This window comes from Dothidotthia symphoricarpi (assembly GCF_010015815.1).
Source record: "Dothidotthia symphoricarpi CBS 119687 unplaced genomic scaffold P153scaffold_2, whole genome shotgun sequence".
In the NCBI taxonomy this organism is placed as follows: Eukaryota; Fungi; Ascomycota; class Dothideomycetes; order Pleosporales; family Dothidotthiaceae; genus Dothidotthia; species Dothidotthia symphoricarpi.
This window is the reverse complement of record NW_022985009.1, coordinates 182,696-198,875: the sequence shown is the minus strand read 5'-3', so window position 1 is coordinate 198,875 and position 16,180 is coordinate 182,696. Positions and strand designations below refer to the sequence as shown.

Here is a 16,180-nt window from a genome sequence, read left to right as displayed (position 1 = left end):
GGTGGCGCATTGCATGGTCTGGTGGTGGAGAGTATATGAGACTAGGTGTCTGATGCTCGGCATGGGGCGGATCGCTTTCAAGCGTTATGCTGTGCTATTTAGGGCAGGACTTGTGAAGAACAAAAATACTATCACTATATTTGAGTTTTCGCGCAGGGGAGATTTGCTGGTCGTGTGTGTTCTTCCTGGATGTGCCGAGGGGGAGTGATGGCTTTGTGTTGCTTCTCGGGAGAAGCGACTACTCCGTTATCTGGGCGCTGAAGCATGCACAATTGCGATCGATAGCTTGGGGTTAGCGATCAGATGTTCGCGGTGAATGTGGCATTGCTGCCTCCGGAATCAACGTGATAATCCAACGGTGCCTTGATGCAAGTTGAGCAAACGAGTGCGAGGGATAAAGCATACCCTCGAGATCGGGACTGCGGCCTCCTCGCATGGCCGTGTCTTGTCTCAGCGAGAGATAAAAGGGATACTCACCGGGCTCCCTACAGCGCACCATATACAGCAGTCTAACGCGCTACAAGAGTCGCCGTCAAAAACAGCATCGCCGCCATCAAAAAGGCCATCGCTCCCCTCATCCCGCCCTACATAACCACACACCCCAACCCCTCACTCTTCGCCCCATCCTTCGTCGTACTCTTCGCACACGTCCTCGCAACATCCTCCAGCACCTGCCTACACAGCTCCCCCGTCACAGCACTACACTCCGCATACCGATCACACAGCATATTCTGCGCCGTCTGCACGCCCTCATGCGGCATCACACTCTTGCCCCTGCCTTGCCCCCCCTCCCCAACCTCCGCGAGCGTCCATTGCCTCCTTAAGTCCCGCTTGAGCCCCAGCACCATGACAGGCAGGTTCTCGTCGTGGTTGAAGTGGCTGTTTACGATTGGGAGCCAGGTTGTGGATAGGGAGGTTAGGGATGGGCGGGACGAGATGTCGTAGCAGAGGATTACGAAGGAGGGGTGGAGGAGCGTGTAGTGCGTTGGTGAGGCGGTATCGTGGAAGAGCAGCTTGTAGGGCCGCGCGTAGAGGGTTATGTCGAAGGCGAAGGGTTGGTTGGAGTCGCGGAGGGGGGGGAGGGAGTACGGTGGGAGGTCTTCGGAGGTGGAGGGGCGGATGCCGAGGGAGAGACGGCTGGGGGTGGGCGTGTTAGTTGGGAGGTTGTTCGGGGTATGCTAGAGCGGCGTTTTTGGAGGTCTGGCGGTTTAAAAGCGTCGTATCTTTCCTCAGGCGCATGCGGTGCCGTGTGGTGAGTGGACTCACGATAAGAAGGTCGACTTTCCTACCCCGGAGTCGCCGAGGAGGAGGACCGTTACTTCGGGGATCTCTGGGGGCAGTGCTGCGTAGTCCATTGTTGGCGAGGTGGAGCAAGTTGGCTTCCTGGGTATCAGCGCGCCATGCTTGCCTCGAGAGGAGTGACTTGCGCTGTCGGAGATATCGGTGATTGCGTGGTCTTGGCGCGATGGACGCGCATCGCGTTCCTCGGTTTGAACATGCACTAGGAGAGTTTTAATTATAAGTCCCAGTGCTACTCGGCATTACGTATCGACTGAAACTAGACACTGGTTTAGATTGTAACAGACGCTAGTGTTGCTTTGCAAGTAGTGCCCTTGCATATCGAGACGTTTATACTCGCGGATCTGGACCGTAATCTAGAGCAACGCATCCCTAACACAGGAGCATAGACTTATACTAGCTATCCTGGCCTTTATAGCAGCGGCCAACAAAGTATCCATGTGCGAAACTATTATTATGTACGCGTTTACTATCAAGCTTCTATTGGTTTAGGCGCTCGACAACGCCGGGAGCGCCGATGGCTCCTGGAAAGATGGTCGCTATAGCTGTTTATCTCATCAGTGGGGGAGAATGAGGTGACAAGGCGCATGAGGGAGGTGAGGATAGCTCAGCATACATTTCTGCAGAGTAAAGGAGGAGCTGTAGTAAATGGGTAAGGAAAGTGGAGAGTGGTTGTGACAACTAAGGACATATAGTTGAGCATGGCTCTTTGTACCCTCCATCGAATAAGCTGCTCAGTGACATATTCCCTCGTATTGCTCATTAGAGTGACCTTCAACGTCGTCCAGAAAACCAGGGAACGAGTCATGGGCTGCTTAGTCCAAGAAACCCGAGTAAGCAGTTCGCGCTAATGAGGCTATCGACAGATGTGGGGTCAGGGTAAGACCGAGGCATCCGTTATGCGAAACGTCTGACGAAGCTTGTGACAACAACTGAAGCTTATCATTGACCTCACCTGCTTATTGTTGGTTTGTTCCCCATCATCCATAACCAAAATGCCTGAACTCCCACCCTTTGAGCACACGCCGCTCGACAACATCGCGTCGACATGCGCAACACTCCGCGCCAGCTTTCTCTCACACAAAACGCGGCCACTCGAGTTCCGCATCCAGCAGCTGCGGAAGTTATACTGGGCCTTCAAAGACAATGAAGCCCTCATCACCGAAGCCTGCAAGCGTGACCTGGGCAAGTCGAGTTTCGAGACGTACCTTGTCGAGATCTCGTGGTGCATGAACGATTGCGTGTGGATGGCCAACAACCTGCCGCGCTTCGCAAAGGACGAGACGCCCACCGATATCCCCTTGACCAACAAGCTGATGGGCCCGCGTATCCGGAAGGATCCTTTGGGCACCGCCCTCATCATTGGAGCGTACAACTTCCCCTTCCAGCTGTCTGTAGGGCCGCTTATTGGTGCTATTGCTGCAGGCTGCACTGCCGTAGTTAAGCCCTCTGAGAGCGCTCCCTACGCTGCCGCCATCCTCCAGAAAATCATTGGCGAGGCGCTCGATCCCGAGTGCTACACGGTTATTCAGGGTGCCATCCCCGAGACAACGGCCGTGCTCGAGCAGAAATGGGACAAGATCTTCTACACAGGCTCCGAGCACGTGGCTAAGATTATTGCAAAGAAGGCAGCAGAGACACTGACTCCGTTGACGCTGGAATTGGGTGGCCGTAACCCCGCCATCATCACCAAGCATGCAGACCCTAAGCTCGCTGCGAAGCGCCTGCTATGGGCGAAGACGCTGAACGCGGGACAAGTCTGCGTGAGCCAGAACTGCACCTTCATCGACCGTGACATGGTCCCAGCCTTTATCCAGGAGATGAAAAACGCCCTGGCCGAGTTCTACCCCCAGGGTGCGCGCAACTCGCCAGACTACGGTCGCATTGTCAACCTGCGCCAGTTCCAGCGGCTGAAGAAGATGGTCGATGCAAGCAACGGCAAGATTGTCGTTGGCGGGCACATGGACGAGAGCGAACTGTTCATCGAGCCTACTGTCATCCAGGTCGACAGTGTCAACGACAGCCTGCTCACAGACGAGAGTTTCGGTCCCTTGCTGCCCATCCTCCCTGTCACCGATCTCGACGAGGCTATCAAGATGGCGAACGAAGTCCATGACACACCCCTCGGCACATACGCGTTCGGTACCAAAGCAGAGATGGAGAAGAGTACATGCACCCCCTCCACCCTACAACCACCTTACTAATTGCCACTGCAGTCTTGAACCAAACCCGCTCCGGCGGCGCCTCCCTCAACGACGGCTTCTTCCATGCCTCGATTCCAACCCTCCCCTTTGGCGGCGTCGGCTCTTCAGGTCAAGGTGCCTACCGCGGCAAGGCTTCCTTCGATGTGTTTACGCACCGTCGCAGTGTCACTACAACACCCGCGTGGATCGAGAGCATGCTGGACATAAGGTATCCCCCGTATACACTCAAGAAGCAAAAGAAGTTTGCGGGCATGAACGAAATCAAGCCAAACTTCGATCGCCAGTGCAGAACATTGGGTTGGGGAAGTTGGCTCTTGGGATTGTTGGGTTTGAAGAGTTTAGCTGCTGTAATAGGTTAGTAGGGGTCGCAGTGACCATCAGAGAACGAGTGTTAATGTGGTGTAGTGGCTGTCAGCATTAGGCTGTATCTCCAGAAGAGGGCGAAAATGTAGATCCGACACGGTGTAATGTGATGAGGGACATTAGACGCGAGAGTATCGACATCGGGAGGGAATGGACGAGAAGGCCACACGTCAGATTGGGTTTCACGCGACAGACCGCATTTCGCGTTTTTCATACTGCGAAACGTGTTATGTTTGTCTTCCTTCAATATCCATCACAGCTTCTCTCTTGCGTACTAAACCACATTATCTGCCCCCATATTCAAAGAGCTGCTTACAGATGTCCACAGGCCGTCTTCGTTTCGAAGAAGGTTGGAGAAGGAAAGAACGAGATAGGTTTGAACACTCAAGACACAAACAATCCAACCTCTCCCCTTCACCTTTCCCTACCATCTCCATGAAAGTTCTCTCCCGCATTGTCTAAAACCACCCCAGAATGTTCGCCCACCGACTCGCCCCGTCGCCCCACAAACGAAGAACAAGCAAATGAACAATCTGATGACACTATCAAACTCTTATTGTAGAAGTATATATCAGCGCACCAACCAGCCTGGATGAAACGTAGAAGAACAGTGTACGAAAGCCCAATTACCCCATCCCACTGGATAAGCTAAACTCCCTGACCTCAATCACACCTCCCTTACCACCATCACCATGCCACCACCACACTCCACCCACACAACACACGCGCACTACTCCTACACCTCAACACGGTCATCCAACATCCGCCCGCAAACCAAGCTCGTCGAACCCCTACACCATCCCCATCGACGAGTATATCCGCACCCCCTCCCAACAATCTACGAGCACACTTCCTCTTCCTACAAGTACACCTCCCGCAAGATTACGCACGCGCATGCGCATATGCCAGACTGGTTTACTGCCGCGCCGAGCTCGAGCGTGAAACGGGATTGGACTGCGCATGGTGTGCATCGGGGGTTGCTGCGGGATTTGGGTGGTGGGGAGGAGAGGGAGGGCAGGGAGAAGATGGGTGAGAAGAGGATCGAGAAGAAGAGGGAGGAGGTTGTGGTTGTTAGGCGGGTTGAGAGGTGGGAGGGTGGAGGGAAGGGTGGGAAGGATAAGGTTAAGGGGGCGGGTTGGCGCTGAGGGGTTGAGTGTGGTGTTTGTATGGGTAGTGGGAAGTGGGAGTTTTTTGTGTTGGAATGGAGTGAAGCGTACTGTCGATAGTGATGCTAGCTTGGGAGGTGGGATGGATAGTTGTGTGAGCATTTGCATGGGAGAGCCACACGCTGGATTCTCATATACGGAAAACACATCATGGCGAAATAGACATCTCAAGTGCGAAGTATCTCATCAATGCAAAGCCAAGTCACATCATGAGCAACACTTCAAAACACAATCTCTTTAGTTCAAATTCCATTTGTCATGAACACACTGTCTCTCTATGTAGAAGAACAAAAAAAGCCGTGAGCAGTACACCACCCTCGGCCGCGAAGAAAAGACGGGACTAGCCCTTGAAGAGATTTTGAATGTACCATGTTTCCTATCCAGGTTTGAAGTGACGACGCCTCGCTATGCAGCAGTCATCACAGAGCTCAGATGAGTCGACGCTTACGCGAACTGACGAGCGTGGCGGCGGGCCTTGCTGGCGGTGGTGCCAGTGGTCTCGCGGAGCCAGGAGATGAACTGAGCGATGGTGAAGGTCTCGGGGAGAGTGGAGCTGGAGCCAGTGCTGGAGGTGGCGGAGGGAGTGGCAGCGGCGGAGGTAGATGAGGGGGTGTCCTCCTTGACGGGGGTGGCGGTGGCGGAAGCAGCAGCGGTGGTGGAAGCAGCAGCTGTGGTGGAGGCAGCGGCGGTGGTGGAGGGAGCCGACGAGGAGACGGGGGCAACGGTGGCGCTGGCACTGGCAACGACAGAAGCAGTGGCAGAAGAGGAGGTGCCGGAGCTAGCACCGTCCCAGACAGCCGGGCCGGGGATGGGGTAGGTGGTCTTTCCGGCGTAGATGTCGAAGAGGACACCGGCGTCAGTGGCGGAGTACGCCTTGGTCATGTCCACACCCGATGGGAGAGTGGTAGAACCACCGGTGACAGTGATCTGTCCGCAGCCTATTCAATCAAGTTAGTCAAATGCGTCTTCTTGACAAGTCTTTCGACTTTTCAGGCTCTGTTCTTACCGTTGTAGAACTGGGCAGCGCCGGACTGGCTGGCCTCGTGGAGAGCGATGATCTCAGGGCGGATCAGGTAGTCGCCGGCAGCGAGGTCGGGGAGGGTGACAGTGATTTTGCCCGCGTTGGAGATGAACTTGTCGACGCCCCATGTGCCGTCGGTAAGACCCTCCTCGAAGATCTTGACCCAGACATCGCCCTCACCGTTGGACGCGGCAGGGGCAACGTAGACCATGACGGGACCCTTGTGGGACTAGAGGATGTTAGTCGAGTTTTCGACGTGCGAAGGGAGAACATACAGCAGCAATGGGCTCGTCAGAGTCACCGCTGGTGGTGGCTGGGTCGTTGTGGTGCCATTGGAAGGTGACCTCAGAGCCAGCAGCGACCTCGACTTGGTCGTCGGTCTTGGTACCGCCGTTGCAGGTCATGAGCGAGGAGGTAACATCCTTGATGGGGTTGTTGCCGTTGGACGGGGTGCGGACAGCAAAGTGCTGGCCCTTGTCCACGCCGTCAATGACGAAGCTTTGGAAGGTCGTGTGGGAGGCGACGAGCTGCGCGGCAGCGAGAGCGACGAATGCGTACTTCATTTTGATGGTGTTGGGTTGGATTGGATTGGATTGGAAGGACGAGTTGGTATATTCAAAAAAAGTTCAATTGAAGAGTAGACGAATAAATTCGAAGAAAATGAGTGTATGCTAAAGAGCGTGTGGAAAATGAATGTCAGCGTCAAGCTTGATGGCCTTTGAACAGACTGGTGTACCGTCTCTTATATACAAACCGCGTACTCGGCATGCATGACTTCGTTCGTCTCCAGCATTTGTCTCGAACCCAAGCTCATGCCTACCGCCACAGCACGCTAGCTGCCACAACACGTTAGGATAAGGCTAGAATAAGGCTGGCTTAATCCTTCGACCCATAGTTCTTTTATTGTAGGAAGACTGTCAGATGTCGCTTAAGTACATGTTCCCTTGGTGTTGATCAGGGGTACACAGTATAATCGAATGGCATTCGAGCATTTCGGTCAGCATGAAACGATTGAAATTGCTCGTCAAGAGCGGGTAAGAATCCACCCATGTCTAGGCGACAGGCGAAACATCTTGTTTCGAGGTGGACACAGTCTCTTACTGTATGTCTTGGGATGTAGGTTACCTCTGCGTTAACAGCCTCTTTTTCTCGGGGTTTGTCCATATCGACTTCCTGTTTTTCGGCAAGTGTAACCTGTGAGGTCGGCAAAGACGACGTAGTTTCTGTTGGGAATGGAAATTGCTATCGATCGAGCATGGAAGCGCTGCCTTCTGAGACGAGCGACATGCGTGACGACGCGTCAGTTGAAGCAGAAATTACCCATGGTCGAAGTGACGACGTCTGAAACGAATCCTGACGGAGGAGATTGCTGAATCGAAGATATTTGTTACCGATCTCTAGCGCGACAGAGCAAGCGGGATACAATACCAAACAGGCCAAACGACACCAGAATGTTGAGAAATTTATGACTGAAAGGAATGGAACAAAGCACTAGCACTTTATCAGCATAGACATCTGACATTTTATCGTTGTTTGGCCTATTCGTGTATATGTTGGGGTCAGCGTGAGGGTATACCATCACCTTATTTCCCGCTTTCTTTGTCGCGCTAGAGCCGATATCTGGGTATAGCGGGGAGTATTAACGCTTCTAGGCATGGGTCCCGTGCTAAGCTTGTTAGCGTTTCGACAAGCAATTTGCACTGCTTCTGGCGCTGGCGTTAATTATGCGTGGAGAAAACGGCGCGCTATCAACTATAAGTAGTGTCGGGTCTCTGAATTTGTTCAATTGTTCTCGTCGCTTTGTTTCCCACGGAAAGAAAATTATCGAGAACTGTGCGTGGGGCAGTTCGTAACATGATACAAGGATACAGCGGTAGTAGCTGCGTATCCGCTGTGGGATCGAAAGGGTAATCAGGCTACTAGAAGTGTTCTTAGAGTTTGATCCTTCCCATGAGGTTTTGTGTTAGAGAGGACTGAAAGATTGGGCTGCGAGACATATACGAATGACGAAGAGATGAAGTGTTTGGGTGTTCGGATGTGTACGACAGGAACCAAACATCGGGTTTGCATGATGATGCTTCTGCTCCTAACGCTGATCGTGGTTTTCTCGGAGAGGAAAGTTCTGCAAGTAGTGAAGACGGGTAGGATGTTCAGACATTGTAGGGTTGATGGAACATATTTGGCTACGACAGTATATCTTTGTGTCGTGCAATGCGCTGCAGACAATCGACAGTAGGCGATGTTCATGGATAGGCAAAAAGTAGTGTGGCTATGCTCCTGGTGGAGTCTGTGAATGGTATACTACCGGTAGTACAGTGGGAGGAGGGGAAAGGTGCGTCTTGGCTTGAGGTCTGGCCAGCCACACGGTGGCTGTGTCACGCATGACATCAAAGTACCTAAGGAATCTAGATCCTGTGTGTACGAACGATATACACAGCACTTTGCAGTCGTGACCACAGCAATGGGTTGACCACCCTGCGAGACGAAGCGAATACGTGTATAAGGTGGGGCGTGGTGGGCGGTTAAATATTGATTTGGTTGATTGCAATCAAACTGGGCAAAGAGTTTGACCCTGTCCGTACGAGATAGCCTTGTGGCTGATAGTCTAGATGGTTGGAGTAGACAAGGTTGGGAGATCGAGTAGAGCGAAAAGAGACTCAGCGCAGAGGCCGAGTTCCAGAGGAGACGAAAAGGAGGAATTGGAAATCTTGGTGCATCGTGATCACCAAGGGTAGCGGTCGTGATCGTTGTCGTCATGGTGGCATTCCTTCCCGCCGGACGGCTACGATGCAGTCTTGGGCGACAGCGCACGGCAGACGGTGCTGTGTGCGTTACGATCAGAGTTACGCCTCCTGGCCCAAACGGCTGTTGTGACGATCGTTCGCTCGGTAGGACCCTCTCTTCTCGACTCAAGAAGGGCGATCCTCTGGGAGGGTGTGTCGCTTCTGATTTCAATGTATACAATCCATCCACCGCTTCAAGATAATACTCATCGCAAGACTCCAATCCGTGGTTCGATCGCAGACTGGCGATACAAATCAATGAGCGTGGCAACATCTACCAAATTGGACCCCCTGAAGAACGAATTAGACTGCCTTGCTTGTTGCGTGCCCAGTCGCTAGTAGCTAAGTAACTTTCACCAGTGCACGTGGAGCACGGCAAACGTCATACGATTGCGCGCGTTCATCCAAACCAGAGGGTGTACAGCCTCATCTGATGCACATGAACGTATTGTCAGAACACAGATTGCGCCGCAACTGAGGCTGGTGTCGCGTTGCGAGAGTGTTCTGAGGAAGTCTAGGCGCTGGAGTACTCAGCTGAAGATCTACGGTGAGCCTATCGCACGCTAGCGTGTGATCGGCAGTTTTGCTATCCCTAAACAGGCCCAAAACCGTCATAGGCGCGTGGCCTTCGCATCTTGTTTAATTACCTGTGTTTATCGCGAAAAAGAAGACTCCTCACTTCACTCCTACCCGTTGCTCTACCGTGAGCCATCTTTACACCTAGTTTTCGAGGGTGCGCATTGCCGCCCTATCGCCCAACATGTCGAGTTCAGTGAGTTCAATCCATTTCATGTATTTTGTGAGTGTTTGCGCTAATCACGACATTGCAGGGTGGAGAAGTTGGGGGAGCTACGGGGAGCTCCAACTCGTTGTCAAGCATGATTTCGACCTTTATCCCTGCTGCGGTTCTTGCTGGTGCCTTCATCGTCGCCTTCCTCATCGGGCGCAAGTACTTTCGCAGAGTGTATGCGCCCAGAACATATCTGAATCACCTGGGTACCCAGCGGCAAACACCAGCCCAGAGTGGGAGCATGTTTGGATGGATCAAGGACTTCAAAAACCTCAAGGATGAGTACATCCTGGATCACCAGTCGATCGATGGCTACCTTTTTGTGCGCTTCTTCAAGATACTCGTCGTCATGAGCTTTTTGGGATGCCTGATCACATGGCCCGTTCTGTTCCCGATCAATGCAACCGGCGGCGCTGGCCAAGAGCAGCTCGATCTCCTTTCCATGAGCAACGTCACCACTGTTGGCAGAAATGTCAACCGCTACTATGCACACGCTATCATGTCGGTCATATTCTTGGGTTTGTCTGCCACATAAAGTCTCCAAACTAGCATTGCTAACAGCTATAGGTATGGTCATGATCATCATCGCACGCGAGTCCTTTTACACCGTCAATCTGCGTCAGGCCTACCGTCGGTCACCATGGGGTGCCAGCCGCCTATCTGCAAGGACAATCCTCTTCACCAATGTTCCCAAAACACTGTCTCAGAACGAGCTCTTTGCAATGTTTACCGGTGTCAAACACGCTTGGGTTGCTTCGAACACTAAAGAGCTGGAGAAGATGGTTGAAGATCGCGATGATACCGCTATGAAGCTCGAAGCTGGTGAAGTTCGGCTTTTGAGTGACGCGAACCAGAACAGGCTGAAAGCCGAGAAGAACAAGAAACATTTCGTGAATGAGAGCGCAACAGACGGAACTAAGTGGTTGAACCCCAAGGATCGCCCAACCCACAAACTCAAATTCCTCATTGGCAAGAAGGTCGACACCATCGAATACGGACGACAGCACTTGGCTGAGCTCATGCCCAAGATTACGCAAGAACAGGACAAGCACTGGAACGGTCAAGGAAAACTTGTGGGTGCTGTCTTTCTGGAGTTCGACACTCAGCGACACGCACAGGACGCCTGGCAAATGATGTCGAAGAGAAAAACCAAGCCCAACTCAAAACTACAGGCCCGCCAACTTGGTGTTCTGCCTGAGGAAGTTGTTTGGAACAATCTCCGAATTGGGCCGCCTGAACACTTCGCTCGATGGGCGGTAGCCACTGCCTTCATCACCATCATGATCATCTTTTTTGCGGTTCCAGGTAAAGCGCGGACATCCCTATGAGGTTCAACTTGGCTAATCAGAAATAGTTGCGTTCGTCGGTATCATCTCGAACATCAACTACCTAGCCAGCCGATTCTCCTGGCTCGAGTGGATCTTGAAGATCCCTCAAGTCATTCTGGGTGTTATCACTGGTCTTCTCCCAGCGGTTTTGCTTGCTGTTCTGATGGCATTGGTTCCGATTATCTGCCGAATCATGGCCAAACTAGCCGGATATGGTGAGTATCTCGAATACTGGAGTCTCAGAAATTGCAGTTAACAGGTTGCAGTCACCTACAGCCAAATCGAGTTGAAGTGTCAAGACTGGTACTTCGCATTCCAAGTCGTTCAGGTTTTCCTCGTCGCCACTCTGACCAGCGCTATTACATCCGTAATAAACCAGGTTCTTGCCAACCCTGCTATGGTCCTCAGCCTACTCGCCGAAAACCTGCCCAAAGCTTCCAATTTCTACATCAGCTACTTTATCTTGATGGGACTGTCCTCAGCTGCTGGTCATTTCTTGAACATTGGCGGGTTCGTCGTTGTCGTACTTCTCGGCCGCATATTGCCAGGAAAGACACCCCGCAAGATCTTTGATAAACTCACCAAGATGTCTTCACCAGCTTGGGGCTCGGAGTATCCCAAGTGGGTTAATGTAGGTGTCATCGGTATCACCTACTCTGGTATTGCCCCGCTCGTCCTGGGTTTCGCGACTGTAGGATTCTCCCTCCTCTACGTGGCCTTCAAATACAACTTCCTCTACGTCTACGAGACAAAAATCGATACCAAGGGAGAGTCATACACGAAGGCTTTGCGACAACTCCTAGTTGGCGTCTATCTTTCAGAAATCTGTCTCATCGGCCTTTTCGCCATTGCAGCCGCCGATAACATTCAAGCCTTGGGCCCTCTGATTATCATGGCCATCATGCTTGTTGTAACTATAGTGTTCACGGTGAGCCTGAAGACTGCCATGACCCACGAGGAAACCCGCCTCGCATATACCGACCCCACGCCTACCAACGGCCACCATGAGGACGGCATGGCTCACGAGAAGACGTCTGAGCAGGCTCCCAATTACACTCCCCGCGCTACACGTATCCCTGCGTTTATTCGAAAGTTTATCAATCCTGAACGCCACTCTATCCACCAGTTGTCCACTTCGCTTGACAAGTTCTACCACAGCCCGCAAGAACCACTCCCTGTTGAAATCCAGAAGCGTGCCTACTTCAACCCAGCCGTCACAAGCCCAACGCCGATCATCTGGATCGCTCGGGACGATATGGGTATTAGTGCACGTGAAATCCGGGATACGAAGAAGCAAGTGCCGAATCTGCAGATGACGGACGAGCAGGCAGTCTTCAACGAGAAGGGCAAGGTGTATTGGCACGGTGTTGATGATGGTCAGGCGAGAGAGGCGCCTGTGTTCGATGAGAAGATCGTCTACTAGTGGACGACATTCTGAGTGACCAGTAGGCTTCAACACTCTCGGAGCAGCGCCTGGGTCCAAGAGATCAACCCTCGAGTGGTTGAGATGCTTGTGTCATTTCCTATGTTCTGCATTCCGTATTTCCCATCTTCTTTCTAGTTTGTTCAATGTTTGGTCATGTGGCTGATGGCCTTTTTCATGAGAGCGCGGAGTCAATGCGGAGCACACATACCCAATATTAAATCGCGAGCAAAATACGTAGTAATAGTTTTCATCAACACCCCTTCAAGTCATCCGCTTGCGTATTTCGGATTGCTTCAGTTCATACTTGACGTAGACGTGACATCGTGACATCATCATACATCATACCGCAGTAGCTCCTCATTGCACCATCAAAGTCCTCAAAACCCTCCTTTGTTCTACTCTGTGGATTGTTACACTCTTCACAGTCTTACAATCCTCGTAAACTTCGAAATCGATCGCACTTTTTCGCTTCATACATACCTCACATATCCTCTCACGATGTCAGCTGAATACCAAGGCAAGGATCCCCTCGAGTTGGCCAAGCAGGCGGAGAAGGATCTTGGTTCCTCGGCGGCAGTCCATGGACATGGTGGCAGTGATTCCAGTACGTCTTCTTACTCTCACGACTTTAGAGTCCCATCGTGTTCCTTCCCTCGTCTTCCGCCTCAAGTACTGACTCCACAATCAGCCCGCGAGTCCGGCGTCGACGAATCCGTAACCAACAAGTTCCCCGGCAGCACCGTGGCATACGGATCCGCAGCGAGTGGACAGGGTGACAACAGGGAGATCCCATTGAGTGAAGGTGGGGATTTGGATCCCAAGACGGGGAAGTAGGTTGCACCTGTATGATGTACAGGATGGGATTTTAATACTGACCAATTGTAGGCCATACAAGGCAGGCGATTATGAGGACGTTGTTGGCAATCCTGAGGATAAGGACCGCAAGTATGCGAAGGACCATGGTGGTGAGGATGATGTTAGGGGAAACTTGAAGAAATAGATTTATGGTGCGTGGGAACCATCTTACAGTCCTACCTCAATATAAGAAATGTCCATGAAGTCATCAAAGTATATCGTGTTTTCAATCTCTCTCACGAGTTGCGCATACCTTTTCCCCTCAGTAACTACTTGCTCCAATCGTAAAGACTGTGCTTTTCCTCATTCTCAAACGCCGTCCACAACTTACAAGAACAAGCGTTGACAGAGTACAGCGCTTCAGAGTCATCTCTCTATATCAATATGGTAGATGCACTCTACACCTTGTACCCCGTATATATCCTCGTATCAGACGATTCTGGTATATCCGCGCACATATCTGTGTGAGACGTTGCCCTTTCTCAACAGCGGAAACTTCTCTGGCAGCGTATTACGAGACTTGCCCCAGATGCAAAATAGGTCCGTGGTAAAGGTGTCAACGCAAGCACATGTCTCTACATTTTCCTTTGACTATTCACACTAGTGAAATGACCTTACGCTATGTCGCCACGACCGTTCATGGGGTGGTGGAGCAGCTTGGTATTGTTTCAGAATTGAGTTTGCTAGTCGTAAGAAGACGTGTAATGATTTGTGAATTCCAGGCAAACGCCGACTACGCCGACTACGCCGCACGCCCTAGCCCCGCTACAGCGCTTGCAATACTTCATATACAGGACGCAGGACAAGGTACCTTCTCGCCGGACGTCCTCTACTTCCTCATTTGATCGAGTCCATATACCATGACGCCAATCACCGACCTCCCGTCCGAGCTTCTCGAACCCATCCTATCCCTCCTATCATTCTCTTCACTCTCCACGTTGAGCCGTACTTGCAAGATCCTGCACGCATACCTATCACCCCGTATCTATCACACCATTGACTGGACTTGGGAAGACGATCAGCCCTGTCCGCCGTTTCACTTTCTATTACGGACGCTGCTTGCAAATACTCAGTTGGCTGGTCTTGTCAGGGTACTCAAATTTCGCGGCGGGGGCATAGTGAGAGAAGACGCTTGGAAAGACGGGTCTCTTTGTGACGATGAGTGTGATTGGCAGTCTATGGAAAGCGCACGTAGTGTGTGGACTGATGGCCAGAGAGCTCGATCTTCATTCAAGCGTGAGGATGAATGGAGAGTCGAAGATTGCGTTTCACAAATATACAACGCCAGAATAAAGGAGTGGATGTCTGAGTTCGATAGGGGTAATATTGATGTCGTGGTAGCATTGATCTTGGGTCAGCTGCAGGCTCTTGAGCAACTGGATCTCGGGTTTGGCTTCGTGCAACGGTCACGTTTCGTTCCTCAACTTTTTCGGCATTATACGGTCAACCACAGGTCATTAGTTCCATATCGACTCCTTGTGTCTGCCAACCTAGCTCTCGACGGTCCCAGATCACCACAAGGCTTCTGGTCTGATCTGGATCTGTATAGACTGTTCTTTTTCTTACCATCGTTAAGGACACTGAACACTATCCTCATCGAGCCCGTCATCTTTGCATGGCCGTCCCCAATGATGCGACCCCAAACAGTATCCTTATCGTCTCTGTGCCTCCGGAAGTGCACAGCGTCTGGGGATACGTTATCGAGAATACTCTCCCACACATCTCAACTCAAACACCTCGTATACGACCATCATCGTATGGTAATGTGCTATCCCCCACATTGGGAATGCGAGCCACAGATCTACGACCCACCTACTGGATGGCGCAGGGTCTCCATAAACTGCGACGGCTTGAGCAAAGCCTTGTCATATGTACGCCACACGCTCCAAACTCTCGAAATCAAAGTCCAATTCACACCGTCTATCTTGATCGAGCTGAAAGACAAATCAAACATGTTGTTCCTCTGCGGCCTAATTGGACGCATCACTCACCTCCCCCTCATGACACGCCTCACAAGCCTAGAGATTCCATGGGTACTTCTCTCAGGCTGGATTCTGAACCCAGTTTATGAGGGAAAAGATGCTGATATCCCCATGTGGCGCCACAATAACGAGAATTTCAACAACTTGCACTGGCCCTCTGTTCTCCCTGCGTCACTTACACGCCTTCGTCTCCGAGATGACCTTAGCGATTTCGGCACTTTTCAGTTCGGCGGGAACATGCCAATTGCACTTATTGAACAGCTCCTGGAGACTAAAACGACGTATCTTCGGGAACTGGTGGACCTGGAGTTTGTGTTTATATGGAACCGTAAGTACGAATATGAGGGCTGTCCACTTTCTCTTGTGAAGGAGTTGCGCATTGTATGTCACAAGTATGGGGTGGGTTGCAGGATCTGGCAAGAACAAGTTCTGTGGAAGTCTAAAGCTGCAGTTGAGATACAGTGAGTAGACAAGACAGTTGTCAATACACTGGTAGGTAAACTTACCTTAGTGTCTACCAGTCTGAAAGATCATGGTCTTGGAGAAGGATAGTATATTGACACCCAACCCGTTTTTGCAAAAGCATGGTGTGAAACAGCAAGATATTAATCTTCTAGCCGTTCCAGCTAATAGACAAATATATATACCCCCACGCGACACATCGAAGGATCAACAAGCGGCGAACGTCGAACACGTTTGCAGTGTTAAGCTCATACCTCACATACCACTCTGAAATGATTTACAGCGCTTTGGGTAAGCGGCCTTTCGCAACACGCGAATTTCAAACCACAATTGTTGCGCCAGAACATCCAAGACCGTAAGTCATTAGCACCAAGCCAATACCCAGTTGCAGGATAGAACGTATTGCATCTAACTAAGCTTGACCCCTTCAGCCCGCTGCGCCCCAACCCCCAAGTATCTCCACAACCTCAAAACCATCCACAATACAACCATCTCCATAAA

The 16,180-nt window shown here is 51.6% G+C and overlaps 9 protein-coding genes across 9 annotated transcripts; 4 read left to right on the top strand and 5 right to left on the bottom strand.

Annotated features, from left to right (window-relative positions):
* Window positions 1–166: 166 nt before the first annotated feature.
* Window positions 167–1,462, bottom strand: P153DRAFT_97884 (P-loop containing nucleoside triphosphate hydrolase protein). The gene is made up of 3 exons (XM_033673531.1): window positions 1,267–1,462; window positions 478–1,137; window positions 167–362 (listed from the first exon to the last, which is right to left on the bottom strand). The coding sequence occupies exons 1-2, from the start codon at window positions 1,353–1,355 to the stop codon at window positions 585–587; spliced, it is 642 nt and encodes a 213-aa protein (XP_033528123.1). The 5' UTR covers window positions 1,356–1,462; the 3' UTR covers window positions 167–362; window positions 478–584.
* Window positions 1,463–2,294: 832 nt separating this feature from the next.
* On the top strand, window positions 2,295–3,862 carry P153DRAFT_352996 (aldehyde dehydrogenase; the record flags this gene model as incomplete). The annotated part of the gene is made up of 2 exons (XM_033666411.1): window positions 2,295–3,465; window positions 3,516–3,862. 2 exons carry the CDS (start codon window positions 2,295–2,297, stop codon window positions 3,860–3,862), a joined length of 1,518 nt encoding a protein of 505 aa, XP_033528122.1.
* Window positions 3,863–4,558: 696 nt separating this feature from the next.
* On the bottom strand, window positions 4,559–5,239 carry P153DRAFT_408975 (uncharacterized protein). The gene has a single exon (XM_033672063.1). It carries the CDS (start codon window positions 5,138–5,140, stop codon window positions 4,658–4,660), a length of 483 nt encoding a protein of 160 aa, XP_033528121.1. The 5' UTR covers window positions 5,141–5,239; the 3' UTR covers window positions 4,559–4,657.
* A 237-nt stretch (window positions 5,240–5,476) lies between these two features.
* Window positions 5,477–6,616, bottom strand: P153DRAFT_380919 (lytic polysaccharide monooxygenase; the record flags this gene model as incomplete). The annotated part of the gene is made up of 3 exons (XM_033669985.1): window positions 5,477–5,970; window positions 6,039–6,282; window positions 6,329–6,616. 3 exons carry the CDS (start codon window positions 6,614–6,616, stop codon window positions 5,477–5,479), a joined length of 1,026 nt encoding a protein of 341 aa, XP_033528120.1.
* Window positions 6,617–7,729: 1,113 nt separating this feature from the next.
* On the bottom strand, window positions 7,730–8,328 carry P153DRAFT_362811 (uncharacterized protein). The gene has a single exon (XM_033667223.1). The coding sequence runs from the start codon at window positions 8,298–8,300 to the stop codon at window positions 7,965–7,967; it is 336 nt and encodes a 111-aa protein (XP_033528119.1). The 5' UTR covers window positions 8,301–8,328; the 3' UTR covers window positions 7,730–7,964.
* Window positions 8,322–9,342, bottom strand: P153DRAFT_97791 (uncharacterized protein). The gene has a single exon (XM_033673530.1). The coding sequence runs from the start codon at window positions 9,108–9,110 to the stop codon at window positions 8,355–8,357; it is 756 nt and encodes a 251-aa protein (XP_033528118.1). The 5' UTR covers window positions 9,111–9,342; the 3' UTR covers window positions 8,322–8,354.
* A 254-nt stretch (window positions 9,343–9,596) lies between these two features.
* On the top strand, window positions 9,597–12,377 carry P153DRAFT_352993 (DUF221-domain-containing protein; the record flags this gene model as incomplete). Its single annotated transcript, XM_033666410.1, has 5 exons — window positions 9,597–9,608; window positions 9,667–10,144; window positions 10,194–10,931; window positions 10,981–11,169; window positions 11,221–12,377. The coding sequence occupies 5 exons, from the start codon at window positions 9,597–9,599 to the stop codon at window positions 12,375–12,377; spliced, it is 2,574 nt and encodes an 857-aa protein (XP_033528117.1).
* Window positions 12,378–12,878: 501 nt separating this feature from the next.
* Window positions 12,879–13,380, top strand: P153DRAFT_281124 (uncharacterized protein; the record flags this gene model as incomplete). Its single annotated transcript, XM_033663129.1, has 3 exons — window positions 12,879–12,984; window positions 13,069–13,210; window positions 13,266–13,380. The coding sequence occupies 3 exons, from the start codon at window positions 12,879–12,881 to the stop codon at window positions 13,378–13,380; spliced, it is 363 nt and encodes a 120-aa protein (XP_033528116.1).
* A 607-nt stretch (window positions 13,381–13,987) lies between these two features.
* P153DRAFT_362808 (uncharacterized protein) lies at window positions 13,988–15,691 on the top strand. The gene has a single exon (XM_033667222.1). The coding sequence runs from the start codon at window positions 14,096–14,098 to the stop codon at window positions 15,680–15,682; it is 1,587 nt and encodes a 528-aa protein (XP_033528115.1). The 5' UTR covers window positions 13,988–14,095; the 3' UTR covers window positions 15,683–15,691.
* The last annotated feature ends 489 nt before the right edge of the window (window positions 15,692–16,180 follow it).